Source organism: Rhinolophus sinicus, chromosome 2, assembly GCF_057876585.1.
Source record: "Rhinolophus sinicus isolate RSI-liver-muscle chromosome 2, RSI-T2T, whole genome shotgun sequence".
Taxonomy (NCBI): Eukaryota; Metazoa; Chordata; class Mammalia; order Chiroptera; family Rhinolophidae; genus Rhinolophus; species Rhinolophus sinicus.
This window is the reverse complement of record NC_142502.1, coordinates 171688872-171705925: the sequence shown is the minus strand read 5'-3', so window position 1 is coordinate 171705925 and position 17054 is coordinate 171688872. Positions and strand designations below refer to the sequence as shown.

Genomic DNA, 17054 nt, shown 5'->3' with positions numbered 1-17054 from the left:
TCCATGATGTAATTTAAAAATGTACTTCAGAGCTTCTCTATATCTGGCAATGTTATGAAAACTATAAAGCCATTATTGTATGAGTGTTCAGATACTTACCATACAGAAATATGACACCAGAACACTTACTTATGATTCAGTCAGACCTCCAAATGCAACCAGAGTGATTTTTTTCAAAACACAGATCTAAGCATGTTACGCGTTATTTCATTAAATCCTTCAACAGCACCCCGTGTTTCGTAGGATAGACAAACTCCTTCATAGGTCTATAAGATCCTGTATGGCCTGATCTCTACCTATCTTTCCAGTCTCTTTCACTTACCCCAGCATCACTGGCGTTTTTTGTTCTCATTTTCCCTGCTGTAGTTAACTCCTACTGCCATTCAGGTCTCAACTCAATTGTCACTGAACAGGTAGTTACTTGAATTTTCCACATAATAAAAAATATGTAAAATGTTATTTAGAATGTATATGTTACTTTAAATAGTTCTAGCCTAAAGGATCAATCTAAGAAGAGCAGCATTTATCTTCCTAGACACTACTACTTTAAAACCTATAAAACATCTATGTTTAAAACAACAACCTAACCACTCGAAGCCTTTGTTTATCTGTATAATATGGATAACCTTAAAGATGAGCTACACATACTAAATGAGAAAACATAAAATTCTTAATGTCAGGCACATGGCAAAAACTAAATAACTGGTGCCTATGAATGATAAGCTTTACTCCTAATTAATTCATATTTATAAAGTATATTTCTCCAAGCATTTGATTTATGTAATAACAGAACAATACTGATGTTCTTTCAAGCTGGTTAAAATAATTTTTAGAAGGATAAAAGAGATGCAAAAATTGTTACATCTTTTGTAACAATATTTAAGGTGATTATATCATTCTTATCCGTTTTCCCCCTATTATTTACTATAACCCAGTTTTCTGTTATTTTTTAAGATGCATACAAGCCTTTAAAATATGTATTTAAAATACACAGATACATAAAATTTATCTTAAAATGCATATTTTATTTTCAGTAGCCAATGACCATCAATCAAACAAAGAAAAGAAAACTAATTTTATGAAGAAAGACAGATCTATGGAGTGGTTTACAGGAACTGAAGAATGAGGTAGCTCAACTAAACCAACTTGGAATCATTAACTACAATATGTCAAACTAATTACAAGACAGGTGTCAAAATGGGACATTTAAGCAGTTTTGAAATGTTACACATCTTGTTTTAGTTTTTGTTATTTTTCAAAATTATATGTAAAAGTTATACAAATCATAGTAATAGCTAAAAATACCAATCTATAAAAGGAGTAATTTATAATATAAAGTTCTATTTTGATACTTTTCTGTCTTCAAATCAGTTGCTGTCATCTGAGGTACTCAGTGGTTTGAACTTCCTCAACTTGACAAGAAAAGCTAATTGAAAGGGAGAAAAAAGTAAGGTCATTTACAATAATTAGAAGAAAACACCAGTTAATATGGACTGAAAACATTACTCACCTGTATGACCAGTTTGCCAGTGTATAGGTCTAGCAATATAGGGAAATGATCCATATGGATAATCAGAATGTGATTCTTCTGTTGTAGAACAAAATATATATTATAAGCTACATAAAATATTTTATAACTTGTTCACAAAACTGTTAAAATACAAATTACTGTCCCTTTAAGTTTTTTCTTTCAGGTTTTTTTTTTTTAGCATTTGTTTTGGAGCTACTCTGCTAGTTATCTTACAGAAACAATTTTTCAAGGATTACATGATAAACTTACATATTGTTTTATAACCAAATGGTAAGCCCATATCATAAATCAATGGATTTTTGAAAATTTGTTTGTGGCCTAAAGGTGTACATACTACAAGGACCTAAATTTAGTTCTTTGAAGAATTCCAGCAGCATAAATAACAAATATTAGCTATTTGCATAGCAGGTTTTATTGAATTCTTTCTCTTCAGTAATAATCACTGATCTAAATTTTTAAAATTCATATATATATACATATATGTGAAATATTTCATAAGCCAACCTCCTTGTCACGAGTAAAATATGACTATTATAAGAAGCTCAGTTCTTTAAAGGTATCAGAGCTTTACATAAAAGGCAGGAAAAGTCAATATTCTGTCCCTTAGAGGTTTTATTTTAACAGAGTAAATAACATTTCAATTGAGATATGAAAAAAAATAAATCCCTGAGAAATATTTTTAGAATTTATTGATCAATACACTCAGGAACCTGTTCTCCATTTATTATTGCAAACACATGCATAAAATAAAATTGAAACTTACCATGGTCATCCTCTTGAAGCATCTCACCTTCAATTCCAATTTTCTTTTGAGAATGTAATTGTAAATCTGTGTTGATTTTAGGTTCTACTTTTTGAGCTAAAATTCCATTTCTCTGTTTTGCAAGGCAAACCAACCAATCTCTGACAATGACTTCACTTATCTTTTCACATGAGAGAGCAAGTTCACAGACACGAATTCCATCTAAAAGTTCAATAACCTGTGTGATGCTTTCAGAAAAGTAAAAAATGTACTTCAAATTTTTAGTACAACAACTTTATATTTATTTTATGTTTTAAATAAGCTTAGTCCTAGTTAATTCATATTTATAAAGTATATTTCTCCAAGCATTTGATTTATGTAATAACAGAACAAGTCTGATGTTCTTTCAAACTAGTTAAAATGAAGGAGGGGAAAAAGTGAAAATGCAAGTTAGGGCACATAATAAGCAATTTCACAGAATACTAAGTAAAAAATATAGAATCCATAATTTAAAATTATTATTCACATTACACTTTTAAAACTTTTGTTCTAAATTGCCTGAAGAAATATGCATCTTATATTGACATTTATGTAAAGGATGATTTAAAAAGCAGTGTAACTGAATTTGGGACATTTGTTGTTTCATAAGTTTTACAAGATGACGTATACATCTTAATTCATTTACAAAATGAACAGGTTAGCTTAGGACAAAATAAAAATGTGCTTAAAATCTCATTGCAAATAACAGCCATGTCACTCACTTTGCTAGATATACAGCACATATACCACCCTGTTTAAGATTTGGGTATAAAACCGGCAAAGCAACTTGGGGATTCAACATATCCAATGCTACCTGTGGGGAGGGAAAGAGAAGCAGACTAAGTTCTGTTTTAATAAAGCATAGGTTCTCTCTTCTTATTGTGGTAAAATAATATACTTTTAGAAAGCAATTAATTACCCAGTTAAAGTATTTCATTTTTTAGACTATAGTACTACCATCATTTTACTGTTCCCAAAAAGATATATTTATTATTATACAATTTGTCACAGTATGTGATTATATAAAGATTGCAATGACATGTCTTGCTCTGAGCAATACTGATAATACAGGAATCCTTCTTTAGCTATATTTTGTACACACAAACACACACGCACACACACACACACACATGAAGTCTGACAATTAAGTTCGCGAACTCATCCTAGAAAGTGCTACATACCTCATTGCTGAATATTACTATGGTCACCTTCAAAGTACTCCTCTTGGGAAGCTATGCACTGATGACAGTGCCTAGTCCACCCTTCAAAGCAATTTTGGAACTCTTTTTCTGGAATGGACATCAGAGCTGTCATCATATTACCCTTGATGTCCTGAATGTCATCAAAATATCTTCCTTTCAATAATTTCTTTATCTTTGGGTAAAGAAAGAAGTCATTGGGGGCCAGATCAGGTGAGTAGGGAGGGTGTTCCGATACAGTTATTTGCTTACTGGCTAAAAACTCCCTCACGGACAGTGTCGTGTGAGCTGGTGCATTGTTGTGATGCAAGAGCCATGAATTGTTGAAAAGTTCAGGTCGCCTACCTTTCTCACACAGCCTTTTTTTTCAGCACTTCCAAATAGTAAACTTGGTTAACTGTTTGTCCAGTTGGTACGATTCATGATGAATAATCCCTCTGATATCAAAAAAGGTTAGCAACATCGTTGCAGCAAGTTCGCAAACTTAATTGTCAGACCTCATACATATAGACAAAGTTTCAATGCTTTAGTTTAGCTTTTGATAATAGAAATTACATTATCTCAAATATGTATTTTTATGTTCGAAAGAAAAGTTCTGAATATTTTAGAAATTCTAAAACTTAAGAATCATGTCCCTTATTTCTTTATTCTTCATTCAGTTGCAGAATACAGGGCTGTACTCACAAAAGATATCAAATGAATACAATGACTAAATGAAATTTTCAAAAAAAATAATTGAAAACAAAAATATGGTGAAAATAGAAAACAAAGTGACTGTTATTGAAAGATAATTCCAGACAGCTAAGACTAGCTGGCACATCAATATATTTACTAAATTAGAAGTTATTCCACTGTTTAGGTGTTTTTTTTTTCACATAAACCTTTTGTTTTTAATAAATTAATGGCAGAGAACACCATACACATCACCCTCTAAGCTAGATAATTAGAATCAGAGGGAGAGCAGAAGACAGGGTGAAGGTCATGCCAACCACCACCTGATTTCCTCACCTTCATGCTGGAGAACCAACTGGACGTTGTACTACTTTTAGATAAGCAAAGGTAGGTTTCCTGATCAGATTAAGTGAAACCTTCTCCCATTGTTAACCATTAGGCTAAGGGCATAAGCTACAGAAGGGTATCCATTGATAAATATAGAATATTGGAACAGCAAAGAGGAAGATACACAGATAATCTTGTTTCTTCAAATATCAAACTTCTAATCATAGCCGTAGTACATGAACTCCACCTTCCAAAGGCTTAGTCCTAAACTTACTGTTGGCATTGCACCATACAAGGCTCCCCTTACTTCTGGCATCATCTGCTGGGCTGTGAGATCCAGCCGACTTTCTAGGGTATTGGAAACCTTTATTTTACAATCTCCATTATAAAGCTCTACTCCACCAGCTATTTCCCCAGGCAGGTAGGCCTCCTGATCAATTTGAACATCAACGTCTTGTTTTGGTGGCGATTCTGTGCATATGGATTGCTCTTTGCACTGTGGCCTTTACTAGAGGGAAATCCTGTTTCCAACAATGAACAGTCATCTGGGGTTCCAACAGCTGGAATAAACCCTGGAGGAGCAACCAGTCCATCCAGCAGCACTTGGTACCTGGTTGTATCTTTTAACGCCTTGCCGAGTCTCTGTTTTGCTTCATTTAGTAGGTCTGTACTAAGGTCATCTCTCACTCTGAGGACTTTGAGCCTTGCTGGATTCATCAAACTGAACATCTGCTTTTCTTTCTTCTCATAGCATTCCATAATCTTCAGTCTCTGGGTTTGCACAAAACGACCTTTCTCAATGTTGAACTCTTCTGCTTTTGCGTCTATTTCTTCTGCTTTTTATTGGCTTCTTGTTCGACAAAAGCCATCATATGCTTAATCTACTTTTGCACATCAGCATCGCTAAGGGCCATGGCAAAAGTGATGCTAGGTTGGTGGGCAACTAGCTCAAGTTTAGGATGGAAGAAGACTGGAAAGAAGGGGGAAGGAAAAGCCAGCCTATGTTTATTGAAAAAACAGTATTAATGAGTCAAGGAGCATCACTCATTATTAATTTATTCATAAACTATTTTTTGAGCACCTTCCATGTGCCAAGCATTTGGGTAAGTAGTAAGGATATAAGAAGCTTACATACTATTTTGTTTAATGGGAACTTATATTCTAATAAAGGGAAAGATATTAAACAAATATCCAGTAAATACATAAGTCAGAGGGTGATGAATGACATGAAGAATATAGAATTATGAAGCAGGCTAGTGGGGATAAAGAGTGACAGGGCAGGGAAAGGAACTGGTATCTTATACACAGGCTGGTCAGTGAAGAAACCTAAAGAAAATGCTTAAGATTACCCTGTGGAAATTTAGGGGGAAGTGTGCTCCAGACAGAGAGAAGAGCAAATACAAATGCTCTGAGGCTGTAGGATACTTGGTGAGTCTGAGAAGGTCACTGTCACTACAGTGGAGACAAAATGGGGAAAATTAGTTCCAAGATGGTGGGGATATGGTAGAGTGGAAGAGAGACAGATTATGTAGAATCTCATGGGCTTTAGCTTTACTCAGGAAGAAAAAGCCACCAGAATGATATAATCTGACTTTTTTAAAAAACCTTTTTTTCATGGTAAACATAACAAAATTTGGCATTTTAAATATATTAGTTAGTGGCATTAATACATTCTGACTTATTTTTTAAATCTATACATAGAAAAGACTGAGAGGGCAAGGAAGGATGATGGTGGTTTGCAGAGCAAATAGCATTGCATGTGATGAAAAGTGGTATAAATTTTGAAAAGGTAGAGCCACTTAGAATTAGGATTGGCTGTGAGCTGTGAGAGAAAGAGGAGTCAGAATGAATCCGATGTTTTTAGCCTAAACCACTGAAAGAATGGAGATGTCGTTTACTAATGAGGAAAATGATGAAGACTATGGGAGGAGTGAGCTTAGGGAGAAATAAGGATTCAGCAAAGTTCTAATGACCAATTAACCTCCCAAGTAACTGTGACAGTCCTGTGGATGGTGAACATACAGCAATTGTTCTGTTTTCCTCCTTATTGAGCTATAATACGCAAGCCAAACAAGGATGAGGAAAAAGAACTGCAGTCTTTGTGTCCAGGAAGCTGTGCCACTAAAGCTATAGGCGTTAGATAGAGGTAAGAAGCATCCTAATAAAAATCATTACTCTCCTTTTTGAACTTTACTTCATTTCTCACCTGCTTTCCCTTTAAAGGTCCTAAAATAATCCAACCTTCCAACAACCAATTAAGAAAAGTGAAGAAGACTCCTTAATGTCAAGCTATGAACTAACTGATAATGGCATCTCAAGAATAAGGCAACTTATACTACAATTCTGAAACTCTGAAGCCACCTAATAGCTCCATATCCACCATCACTGGTCACAGCTTAAAATGTCATCCCCCAGTCATCTATCCTTTTATCTTCATACTAGTCTGCTTCTTCTCCCCAACTCAGCCTCCCACTGCTCTTCTTCCCATCACAAATCTCAAATCTCTCCACTTTCTGGAGCTTTGCGCATGATAATGCCTCTATGCACAGCATCATTAATGAACACTCCTCTACATCCTGACTGTCTAAAGATGACTCTTGCCTGTTTCTTCCCAAAGGGAGGCTATTTATTCCCCCAAATCTTACGACATGAGGATAGGTGCTGGGCTCAGTATGCTCTCGATGCTGCTTCCAAATTATTATTCCTTTATCCCGGAAATGCTGAGGTTCATGATGCTCAACTACTCTTCCTTAGTCATTACCCCATATTTATGTACAACTTTGGCATCTGATTCAGTAAGTCTCTCTGTTCTGAATCCCACGATACTGAAGAAAAATGTTCGTCCCACTCCAGAGATAGAACTGGGGCAAATACCGTGTTTCCTCGAAAATAAGACCTAGCCGGACAATCAGCTCTAATGCATCTTTTGGAGCAAAAATTAATATAAGACCAGGTCTTATATGATATTATATAAGACCAGGTATATTATATTATATTTATTATATTATATTATATATTATATTTTATAGTATATTGTAGACCTGGTCTTATATTACAGTAAAATAAGACCGGGTCTTATATTAATTTTTGCTCCAAAAGACGCATTAGAGCTGATTGTCCGGCTAGGTCTTATTTTCGGGGAAACACGGTAATGAAGGAAGACACTCTCCCCTACAAAAGAAATGTGATCCTTGTTTTCTTTGTACTCAGTATTAGGTAATAAGACCCACTTTAGAAAACTTACCGCATCAAATGTTAAAGATTCTATATCTTCAGTTGCTCCTGAAATGTCCTTATGAATAAAATCCACATTGTCTGGCCACTCTTCTATGTGACTCCTTTTCCATGAATCACGCCAGTGTTTGTAATTCTTCTTAGCCAGTTCATGGTGGTCTTTTCGTATTTCAAAACTTATGACTCGTCCTTGTGATCCAACTTAATTAAAAAAATAATTTATGATGTTTCATAGTATTAATCAATTTATAAAAGAATGTAAAAATTTTATTGTGAAAAGGTATTATATGGATGTGAAAAAATAATTCAAATAGTTCAAGGTTACAAAAGTCTCTGTCCCATCCCAGATCCCCAATCAATCTCCCTCTTCAGAGGTAACCATATTACTAGTTACATACCCTTCCCAAGACAGTCGGTGCCTATACAAGTGTGCAAGTATCTCTTTCTCTTTGGTTTTAACATACATTGTGATGTATTATATACACTGTCCTGTACCTCTCTTTTTACTTACCAGTGCCATTTCAGTGACTAATAATCTACTGCCTTCCTTTTAGCAGCTGTTATATTCCATTGTATGATTATGCCGTAGTTTATTTAAGCAGTCACCTACCAATGAACATTTAGCTTGTTTCTAGTCTTATGTTATTACAAACAATATTGCAATGAAAATTATTGTGCCTAAGTCTTTGTACACATGAGCCAATATATCTAGTCCTAAAAATGGAATTGCCGACTCAAGGGGTATGTGAATTTTTATTTTGAAAATTATTACCAAACTGATCTCAAAAAAAGATATTAATTTCTACTCTACCAACAATGTATTAGAGTGCTTCTCCATACTCTCTCCAACAAAGAATTATCAAACATTTTATGTGCGTCAATCTAAAAATTGAATATAGTTTACCAATGTAGTTTTAATTTGCATTTCTTTTGTTATGGATGAGGTTAGGCCTTTCATATATTTTTAAAATATTTGTATTTTTGTGTGTGCCTGAAGAACTTTCAAACTGCTTAGTATAGTAATACTGCAGTGTCACATTCCACTACTGCATTTTAACAAGGCAATTAATTTCCACCCACCTCTAGCTGAGGTAATTTGATACTATTTGGAGGCTGTCCCTGATCAGTCTGTAGTTTACTAATGAAAGTTTAAATTCCAGGCTGTCTTTTAAAATGTAAATCCAGCTGCAAGTCATCTTGTTCTCATGGGATAAAAATTAATGTTACTAGTAGCATAAGATAAACAATTGGAAAACAAAATTATGGAGGAAAAAAATCCTTCCCAAAAGTAAATAGCAATAATTTTTTGATCACTCATAGTTTTGATTATTCATGCCATGACACTCTTCCAATGCTATAGATATTAGAGATATGGGTACTCCTCCTGTCTCACTAATTTTTATAAATTTACTTTGTCAAATGCATTTAGAAATCTGTCACAGATTGTGAAGAAATGACTGCCTTTAATTATAAACAGAAAAGTATCAAACAAAAGATATGAGGAGCCTGAATGAACTGAATTTCCTGACCTAGTATAAGCTGGATTATGTTTGTATGTGATGGCATTAGGTTAAAGAACAAAAGGTTTAAGTTCAGTTCAGCATATTTCTATCTATAATCTTTATAAAATCTACCCATATACACCTACGACTGCTCTGACAAAGTTTATTAGTTAAAAAAAGAATGCACTAATAAAGAACAACATGAATGAATTAAAAATATATATATATCTACCCAAAGAGAGTGCTGTCACAATTCAGCAGTCTGTTACTAGGTGAGGAAGGGAACACTGCACAGGCAGCCAGAACAGGGAAAGCAGCCCTGACACTCAGGGAGCAATAATCAATAAGATAAAAGAAACCAGAAATCAAGCGGTGGGAACATGAACAGATGTTTATGTTTACTACATAGCTCTTGATTTTTGATCAGGTGCTCCCTTCAAGCAGCACTTTCACCAACTGACAATTCGTATAGATTTTCTTAGAAAAGGAAAATGCTTCGTGATCTAGCTTTAACTTAGTTCTGTATTATGATAAATTTATTTATGAACCTCAACTGTAATTCTTTGCCTCTATTATAGTACATGACTCTTCACCAGCAGCTGACAGCCCTCCTCCTTCCATTTTCTCTCATACTGAGGCTTCATCTGGCACTCTTATTAACAAAAACATGTACATATGTTCACCAAATGACAAGTACAGAATGTTCAGCGCAGCACTATTAATAATGTTCCAATCAAATGCCCATCAAGAGAATGGATACATTGTGATTTACTTATAAAATCGAGTAACTACGTAACAACTAGAATGAAAGGACTGCTACATGCACTGGTTGAATTTCACAAACAGAATGTTGAATGAAAGTAGCCAGATTCAAAAGAGTGCATACCCTGTGATTCTTTTTATATGAGGTTGAAAACAGGCAAAAACTAATCAATGATGATAAAAGTCAGAACAGTGGTTACACTGTATTGAGGGGGACATGAGGCTTGTGTGGTGCAGTAACATTCCCTATCTTGGTCTGGGTAATAAAAACTCACTGAGATATACACTTACAATCTATGCACTTTTCTGTAGCTATGTTAATGCTCCAGTAAAAAGTTTAGGTAAAAAAAAGGTAGAAGCATTAAAAAGCATGGAGGGAGCAAGAAAAAGCAAAGAAAACAGGGTTAGAAAGAGAATGACTGGAAATAAATGTACAAAATGAAAAGAAAAATAGTTGCTGCATTTAGTTTCAAAGAGAATTCTCTATATCCCAAAGTTATGTGAATATTTCCCGAAACATCTTTTAAACTTTCTGTTATCATGAATACATAGAATGTTTTGTCATCTAAATTCAGCTTTTTAATCCCAATCTCTTACCTGCTTTGGATAAAAATAAGCTCATTCCACCAGAGCCCGAGCCAGCTTCCAAAACAGTATCACCAGGATGAATATTCATCATCAGCAACATCATAGTCATATCCTATGATTTAAGCAAAGTATGGGTGATTCAGGGACCTGTAAATATGTACTAAGCACCTACTCTTATCAAGCACTATGTTGGACTTGGAGAAAGAAAACAGTGGAAAGAAAGGATTATACTCTGGCCCTAACTAGCAAGACTTTATATTTTACTTGATAAAATAAGATTCAAGATTCAACTAGTAAATAAAACAGTACTTTAATGCTGAAAATATAAGCAATAAATATAATAGGAGCTCAGAGAAAGGAGAAATAAGCAGATTGTCCTAGTTTAAAGACATTAATAGAGTAGAGAATTTAAGGATACAATCTTAAGGTAGAAACAGCTTTAAGGAAAACAGGTAAGTAGTTTGTCCGTCTCAGGAGGAGAGATAAGGAGACTTGGATGCCAAGCTGAAGCTTTTGAACTTGACCTGGTAAGTAAATGGGACATGTCACAGGATGTACTAGAGAAAAATTACAAGGCGGAAAGATCAGTTATTACATAATCGCTGCATGAAATGATGAAGTTATTTAGAATTTGGATACCAGGAAGACTATTTGCGAAATGCTATAACTGAAGAATGGTTTTGTTTCCAGGAATATCATGGGTGCTGGTAATAAGAGCTGTTTATAGCAACTTTACCATGTGCCAGACTTCTGTAACTATGCAAACTTCTTTCACACATTATCTTGTTTGATCAGAATAATAATCAGAGAATAGTATCATCATTTCTGTTTATAAAGAGTAGAAATCAAAGAGGTTAAGTAATTTGCCCAAAGTCACACAGCCAGGAATTAAGTGAGCAAGTAAAGAGTAGAACTGATGTTGAATTCCCAACAACCATGCTGTTGATCATTATAGTCAAGCTTCATATAGAGAGAGAATTTTAAATGTTAGCATTTATTTCAACATACCCCCAATACCAAACCTTTCAAGTTGCTAGTAAGCAGCATATCTGGTAAGTTTGTACTGTCTTTTCCTTGTCTGAAAACAGCTGTTGTGAAAATTCTAAAAGAGGGGGAAGGGTTTCTAGGATCCTTCTGTCAAATCACAAAATTATGTATAGGTTTGGTTACATGAGAAAATACTTAACAGGTACAGTTGTCTAATTAAAACCAAAATGTATTTTCTGAAATGTTGGACTAAGGCTTCGACCAAGTGATACAGACACATAATTTTTAAGATGTATTAGTCAAAAAGCTTCACTCACAAATGCTGTCTTTCAGACATACACATATCCACTCCTATGTGCCAGCCGCATGGGGCTGGAGGTGGGAGGGGGCAGTGATATAAGGTCACACAGGAGTGGGAGGCAGCTTGGGTAGTCGTTTCAATGGAATGCCCTGGAGAAAACAGTTCTTCTATTTTCTTGAATCTTTCATATAAGATACAGAAACTTAGTATTATAAAATAAAGAAACCCGAAAACACTTTAGTTTTTGCTTCCTGCCATTCTGGTTACATATTCTCAACGGGATGAGTTTTCTAGGTTGGATCCCACTATATACTTCCTGGCAGTTTCAGTCCAAAACTTGGGTGGGACATTAGCATTTACTTATTTCCCTGCCTCTTTCCAAAAGGGGTTTGGGAGACTCCTCCAAAGTTATGAAACATCACTCTCCTATTGAGTTTTCTACACATTTTAAAACCTCAGGCTTTCAAACAATTCTTTCAGTTTCAAACTTACATTTTTTTTTCTCAACAGGAATTCCAATCTCTTTCCCAGTATTCAATAATATAAATTTAACCCTCAACCTAAGGTTTTAATAATTGGGCTGCACTTTAGTCTTCATTAAATGACAACAATTTCTAATCCCCAATAGTTCTTATATAAGTGTTCTAATCATGCAAATAAGCAGAAAAGATTATTTTGAAAATTGGAGTGTTTCCATTTACATTTCTATTCCAATGGCTTCTTGGCCTTTTGGCTAAGATCAAGTGTACACTTCTATTCCAAACCTAAAAATGCTTGATATTGATCAGTGTGAAATGCTGACATTTCACAAGTCGGTATTCTCTTCACAGATCAGAGAATTGAGACTCCCAATTAAAATTAAAATCTGGAGGCCGGCCCGGTGGCTCAGGCGGTTAGAGCTCCGTGCTCCTAACTCCGAAGGCTACCAGTTTGATTCCCACATGGGCCAGTGGGTTCTCAACCACAAGGTTGCCAGTTCAATTCCTCGAATCTCGCAAGGGATGGTGGGCTCCGCCCCCTGCAACTAAAGATTGAACATGGCACCTTGAGCTGAGCTGCCACTGAGCTCCCAGATGGCTCAGTTGGTTGGAGCACGTCCTCTCAAACACAAGGTTGCCGGTTGGACTTCTGCAAGGGATGGTGGGCTGCGCCCCCTGCAACTAGAAATGGCAACTGGACCTGGAGCTGAGCTGCGCCCTCCACAACTAAGATGAAGGGACAACAACTTGAAGCTGAACTAAGATTGAAAGGACAACTTGACTTGAAAAAAAAAAAAAAGTCCTGGAAGTATACACTGTTCCCCAATAAAGTCCTGCTCTTCCCCAATAAAATCTTTTAAAAAAAAGATTAAAAAGGAGTAAGAAATTTAAAAAAAAATTAAAATCTGGGGGTGGCCAGTTAGCTCAGTTGGTTAGAGTGTGGTGCTGATGACACCAAAGTTGCTGGTTCCATCCCCGCATGGGCCACTGTGAGCTACGCCCTCCTTAAAAAAAAACACAACAACAAAAAAAAGGTTTTCTCCTAAAATTAGCGATCATAAAATAAGTAAAAGTCATATCCATTGATTTAAAAAAAGGCTGAGAACAAAAACTTGAAACGTTCTGAGAAGTGCTTTAAGTATGTGAGTCAGGTCTGTAGTACTGCATCAGTTTTGCTCTTTCTGGAACCAATATGCACCTAACTCTTGTCGTATTACCTTTGGATATGTTATGGCAGGCCCTCTTTTCATCAGTAACACATAGTCTTCCAATGACGGCCTCTTCAGCACGAAGTGCTTACCAGAGGAACTCCTCAGTACCTGGCCAGGGAATTTCCCCACGATATCGCTGAAAGGGACTATCCCCCAGCTACTATTTAAGAGTCCGGCGTTGTTCAACTTAAATAATTTCTTAAATTGTGTTTCTCTTTTCCCAAGCTCAGCTAAAATCAGCTCCCCAGCCCGAAAGGGCTCCTCTCTAGAAGGTGACCAGGAAGAGGAGGCGTGAAGTTCTCCGACCTCGGTCTCGGACTGGTCCAGGGCGGGCAGTGCGAGATCCGACTGGCCCTGGTCTGCACTCGAGTCCCCTCGCTCTCGAGGGGGTGACTCCTCTTGAGGCGTCGGCAGTCTGAGGCTTTCCAGTGACGAAAGACATCTGGTCCCAACGCCCCGGACGCGCGGGGGAAGAGATGGAGGCGACTCTGCGCCGGCGACTTTCTTCTGTGCTTCATTGCGCTCTCCTGCCCCATCTCGCGCGTCTCTTGGCGAGGACTCGCAACACAGTGACCGAGCTCTCTCGACGGGCTCCTGCTCAAGCCCGCGCAGAAATGGACAGGTCGCGATCCCCGGCCGCCTCCGTAGGCGCCGTAACTGTAGCAAGACTGGACCGCGGCGGCCAGCTGACAGCATGGTGACCGCGCAGGCGCTGTCTCAGGCGCGTGTCGTAGGTCGGGCGAGACTCCGCCTCTCTCTGCCCAACGCGGTGACGCCGCCGCTTGGGGGCTGGGAGCATCTTCCCTGGAAGAGCTCCGTGACTGCGCCTGCGTCCAGAGAGGGTGGAGCGACCGATCCCGGGGCGCAGGATCTGTGGCTGAGTAACTAACTGTCCCAGGAGCGAGTCCCATTCTCGCGGAGGGGGTTGGTGGGGGGGCAGTTTCTTTGGACTGTGTGGGCAGGCTAAGCAATTGACTGTTGACAAATCTCTACCGGCCTCGCCCAGGGACAGGAGGGTTAAAAGAGACAAAGCCTGTGAAAGCGCTGTGTAAACTGAAGTCCTATCTGTACCAGGGTTAGCTCTCTAGTAATCGGGCACACGAACGTCACCAGGTCACCACCAACAAGTATAAATAAAACTGGCCCAGAGTTGCGTTTGACAGACCACCCGCTGACCTGCGCTCCTTTCCCAGCTGACAGCGACGTTCTTCCCTGGCTCTACCAAGTCCTTTTTGACTGGGCTCTACCTGCATGTTCGCCCCAGGTGCAGAACTTATAGTGGCAGTATTCACTGTGTGCTTATTTAACATCATTTTTAAAAAAGAATTAAAATATAACAGTGAAGTATTGTACCCTTCCCCACACTAGAAACATCTTAAATGGGTCAAAGGCCATTGGTAAAACAGTGGGGTGGCAGGGTAGAGTGGTGTTACAGGATTAATTTCATCCTTCCAAAATCAATGTGACAGTATTTGGAGATAGGGTCTTTCAGTAGGTAATTAAGTTAAAATGAGGTCTTTAGAATGGGCGTTAATCCAATATGACTGGTGTCCTTATAAGAAGAGATTAGGACACAGGCCGAAGATCACTATCTACAAACCAAGAAGAGCAGCCTCAGAAGAAGCCAAACCTCTGCACACCTTGATGTGGGATTTCTGGCCTCCAGAACTGTGAGAAAATTAATTTTTATTACTTAAGCCCCTCCTCAAAAAAGAATGAGCTGTTTTCTGATTCCCTTATTGGATCTCTTTAAAAATTGTTCATTCCCAGGTTTTGGCACCCTCCAAAAATTGAAATAAAAATAAATTAATTTACTCCTAAAAACAAAACAAAACAAAAACTGGGAAAAGGTTATCCTTGGAGTCCACAGTTTCATTTAACGTTAAATGTCACTATTAACATTAATTCAATTGGCGAAAATATACTGAGAGTCTGGCAATACCAGGTATTTCCTTCATTTAAATTTACAATAACCCTGTGTTAGAAATAAGTATTCCCATTTTACACATAAGAAAACTGACCCAGGGGGATTCAGTGATTTGGGCAATACCCCATAGCTGATAAGTGGCGTGACAGGATTTCCCATGTAGGTCAGTTTGGTTCAGCAGTCCATACTCTTTGTACTATAATACCCCTTCTCAAAGACGGTACAATTGAATTCAGAGTTCAAGTGAAAATATGTTCAAAGGGCTGTGAATTCAGTTTAAATTTGATAAAAATAAGTCTTATTGCTTTCAAAGACTTAATGTTTTTCTAATCTATGTCGTCTAAAACATCAGCCCCTATAAACTCCATCATCAGCATTTCTCTCTTGTAATCCTAAAAATGAATAAAGAAACTGGCCCCCACCCCAACTGCATGTCTCCCTTTTGTTTTTTATTTTTTCTTTTAAGGAAAGTTCTTATGACCAATATTTTTATTATCATTGCTAAATGTAGGTCTAAATTGCAACCTTCTGAATCCTAAGCCTTAGAGTAGGAATTGGAAGAAGGTATATTGACAAAATATGGGAAGTAAATTTACATGTCTTCGATTTCTGAGATAAACTGTGAACAATAAATGGCATTCCTTTCCTTCTATTGTTTGAATAACAGAGACAGTTATAAGTATTTGTCCTGCACACATCTAATGAACTACACTAACACATTTTTTTCTTTTTTTTTTAGATTTTATTGGGGAAGGGGAACAGGACTTTATTGGGGAACAGTGTGTACTTCCAGGCCTTTTTTCCAAGTCAAGTTGTTGTCCTTTCAATCTCAGTTGTGGAGTGTGCTGTTCAGCTTCAAGTTATTGTCCTTTCAGTCTTAGTTGTGGAGGGCACAGCTCAGCTCCAGGCCCAGTTGCTGTTGCTAGTTGCAGGGGGCACAGCCCACCATCCCTTGCGGGAGTCGAACCGGCAACCTTGTGTTTGAGAGGACGTGCTCCAACCAACTGAGCCATCTGGGAGCTCAGTGGCAGCTCAGCTCAAGGTGCCATGTTCAATCTTTAGTTGCAGGGGGCACTGCCTACCATCCCTTGCGGGATTCGAGGAATTGAACTGGCAACCTTGTGGTTGAGAGCCCACTGGCCCATGTGGGAATCGAAGCAGCAGCCTTCGGAGTTAGGAGCATGGAGCTCTAACCGCCTGAGCCACCTGGCATTTTGAAAAATATTATTTATTCATGATCTTTCAGAGCATTTAAGCTCTCCAAAAAGGCAGTATGTGTGTCTTTCTGTTTCCGGCTATACTTTTGCTTTCCTTCTCTCTTCTTTATGAAATTGTCAGCCTGCACTCTGAAACTATTCTCTGAAAATATGAGGCATCACCGACTCATCATTTCTACAGTATAAGGCTAGAAGATAAACCTGTTGTCTAGTGGCATTTAGTCAAGCAATTACTTTAAAGTCTAAATACCTATCAAAGAATACTATAGCTAATGGTTGACATTTAAAAATCTCCAGTCAAAATTGACCACTAGTTCTTGTTCCACAAATGTTCTC

The 17054-nt window shown here is 37.4% G+C and overlaps 2 protein-coding genes and 2 pseudogenes across 4 annotated transcripts in view; 2 read left to right on the top strand and 2 right to left on the bottom strand.

Annotated features, from left to right (window-relative positions):
- Nucleotides 1-1162, top strand: part of SPDYA (speedy/RINGO cell cycle regulator family member A) — a 30075-nt gene extending 28913 nt beyond the window's left edge. For all 3 annotated transcript variants that reach the window (XM_074331835.2, XM_074331836.2, XM_074331837.2), the window contains one exon: nucleotides 1035-1162. In XM_074331835.2, the coding sequence (XP_074187936.1) occupies nucleotides 1035-1126 (92 nt within the window). In that variant the 3' untranslated portion in view covers nucleotides 1127-1162. The remainder of the gene's footprint in view (nucleotides 1-1034) is intronic.
- Nucleotides 1005-14299, bottom strand: TRMT61B (tRNA methyltransferase 61B). The gene is made up of 7 exons (XM_019735363.3): nucleotides 13581-14299; nucleotides 10606-10708; nucleotides 7755-7945; nucleotides 3035-3126; nucleotides 2295-2521; nucleotides 1511-1588; nucleotides 1005-1426 (listed from the first exon to the last, which is right to left on the bottom strand). The coding sequence occupies exons 1-7, from the start codon at nucleotides 14268-14270 to the stop codon at nucleotides 1368-1370; spliced, it is 1440 nt and encodes a 479-aa protein (XP_019590922.3). The 5' UTR covers nucleotides 14271-14299; the 3' UTR covers nucleotides 1005-1367.
- LOC109449283 (V-type proton ATPase subunit E 1 pseudogene) lies at nucleotides 3417-7464 on the bottom strand (annotated as a pseudogene).
- LOC141572007 (U2 spliceosomal RNA) lies at nucleotides 12598-12737 on the top strand (annotated as a pseudogene).
- Nucleotides 14300-17054: the final 2755 nt, after the last annotated feature.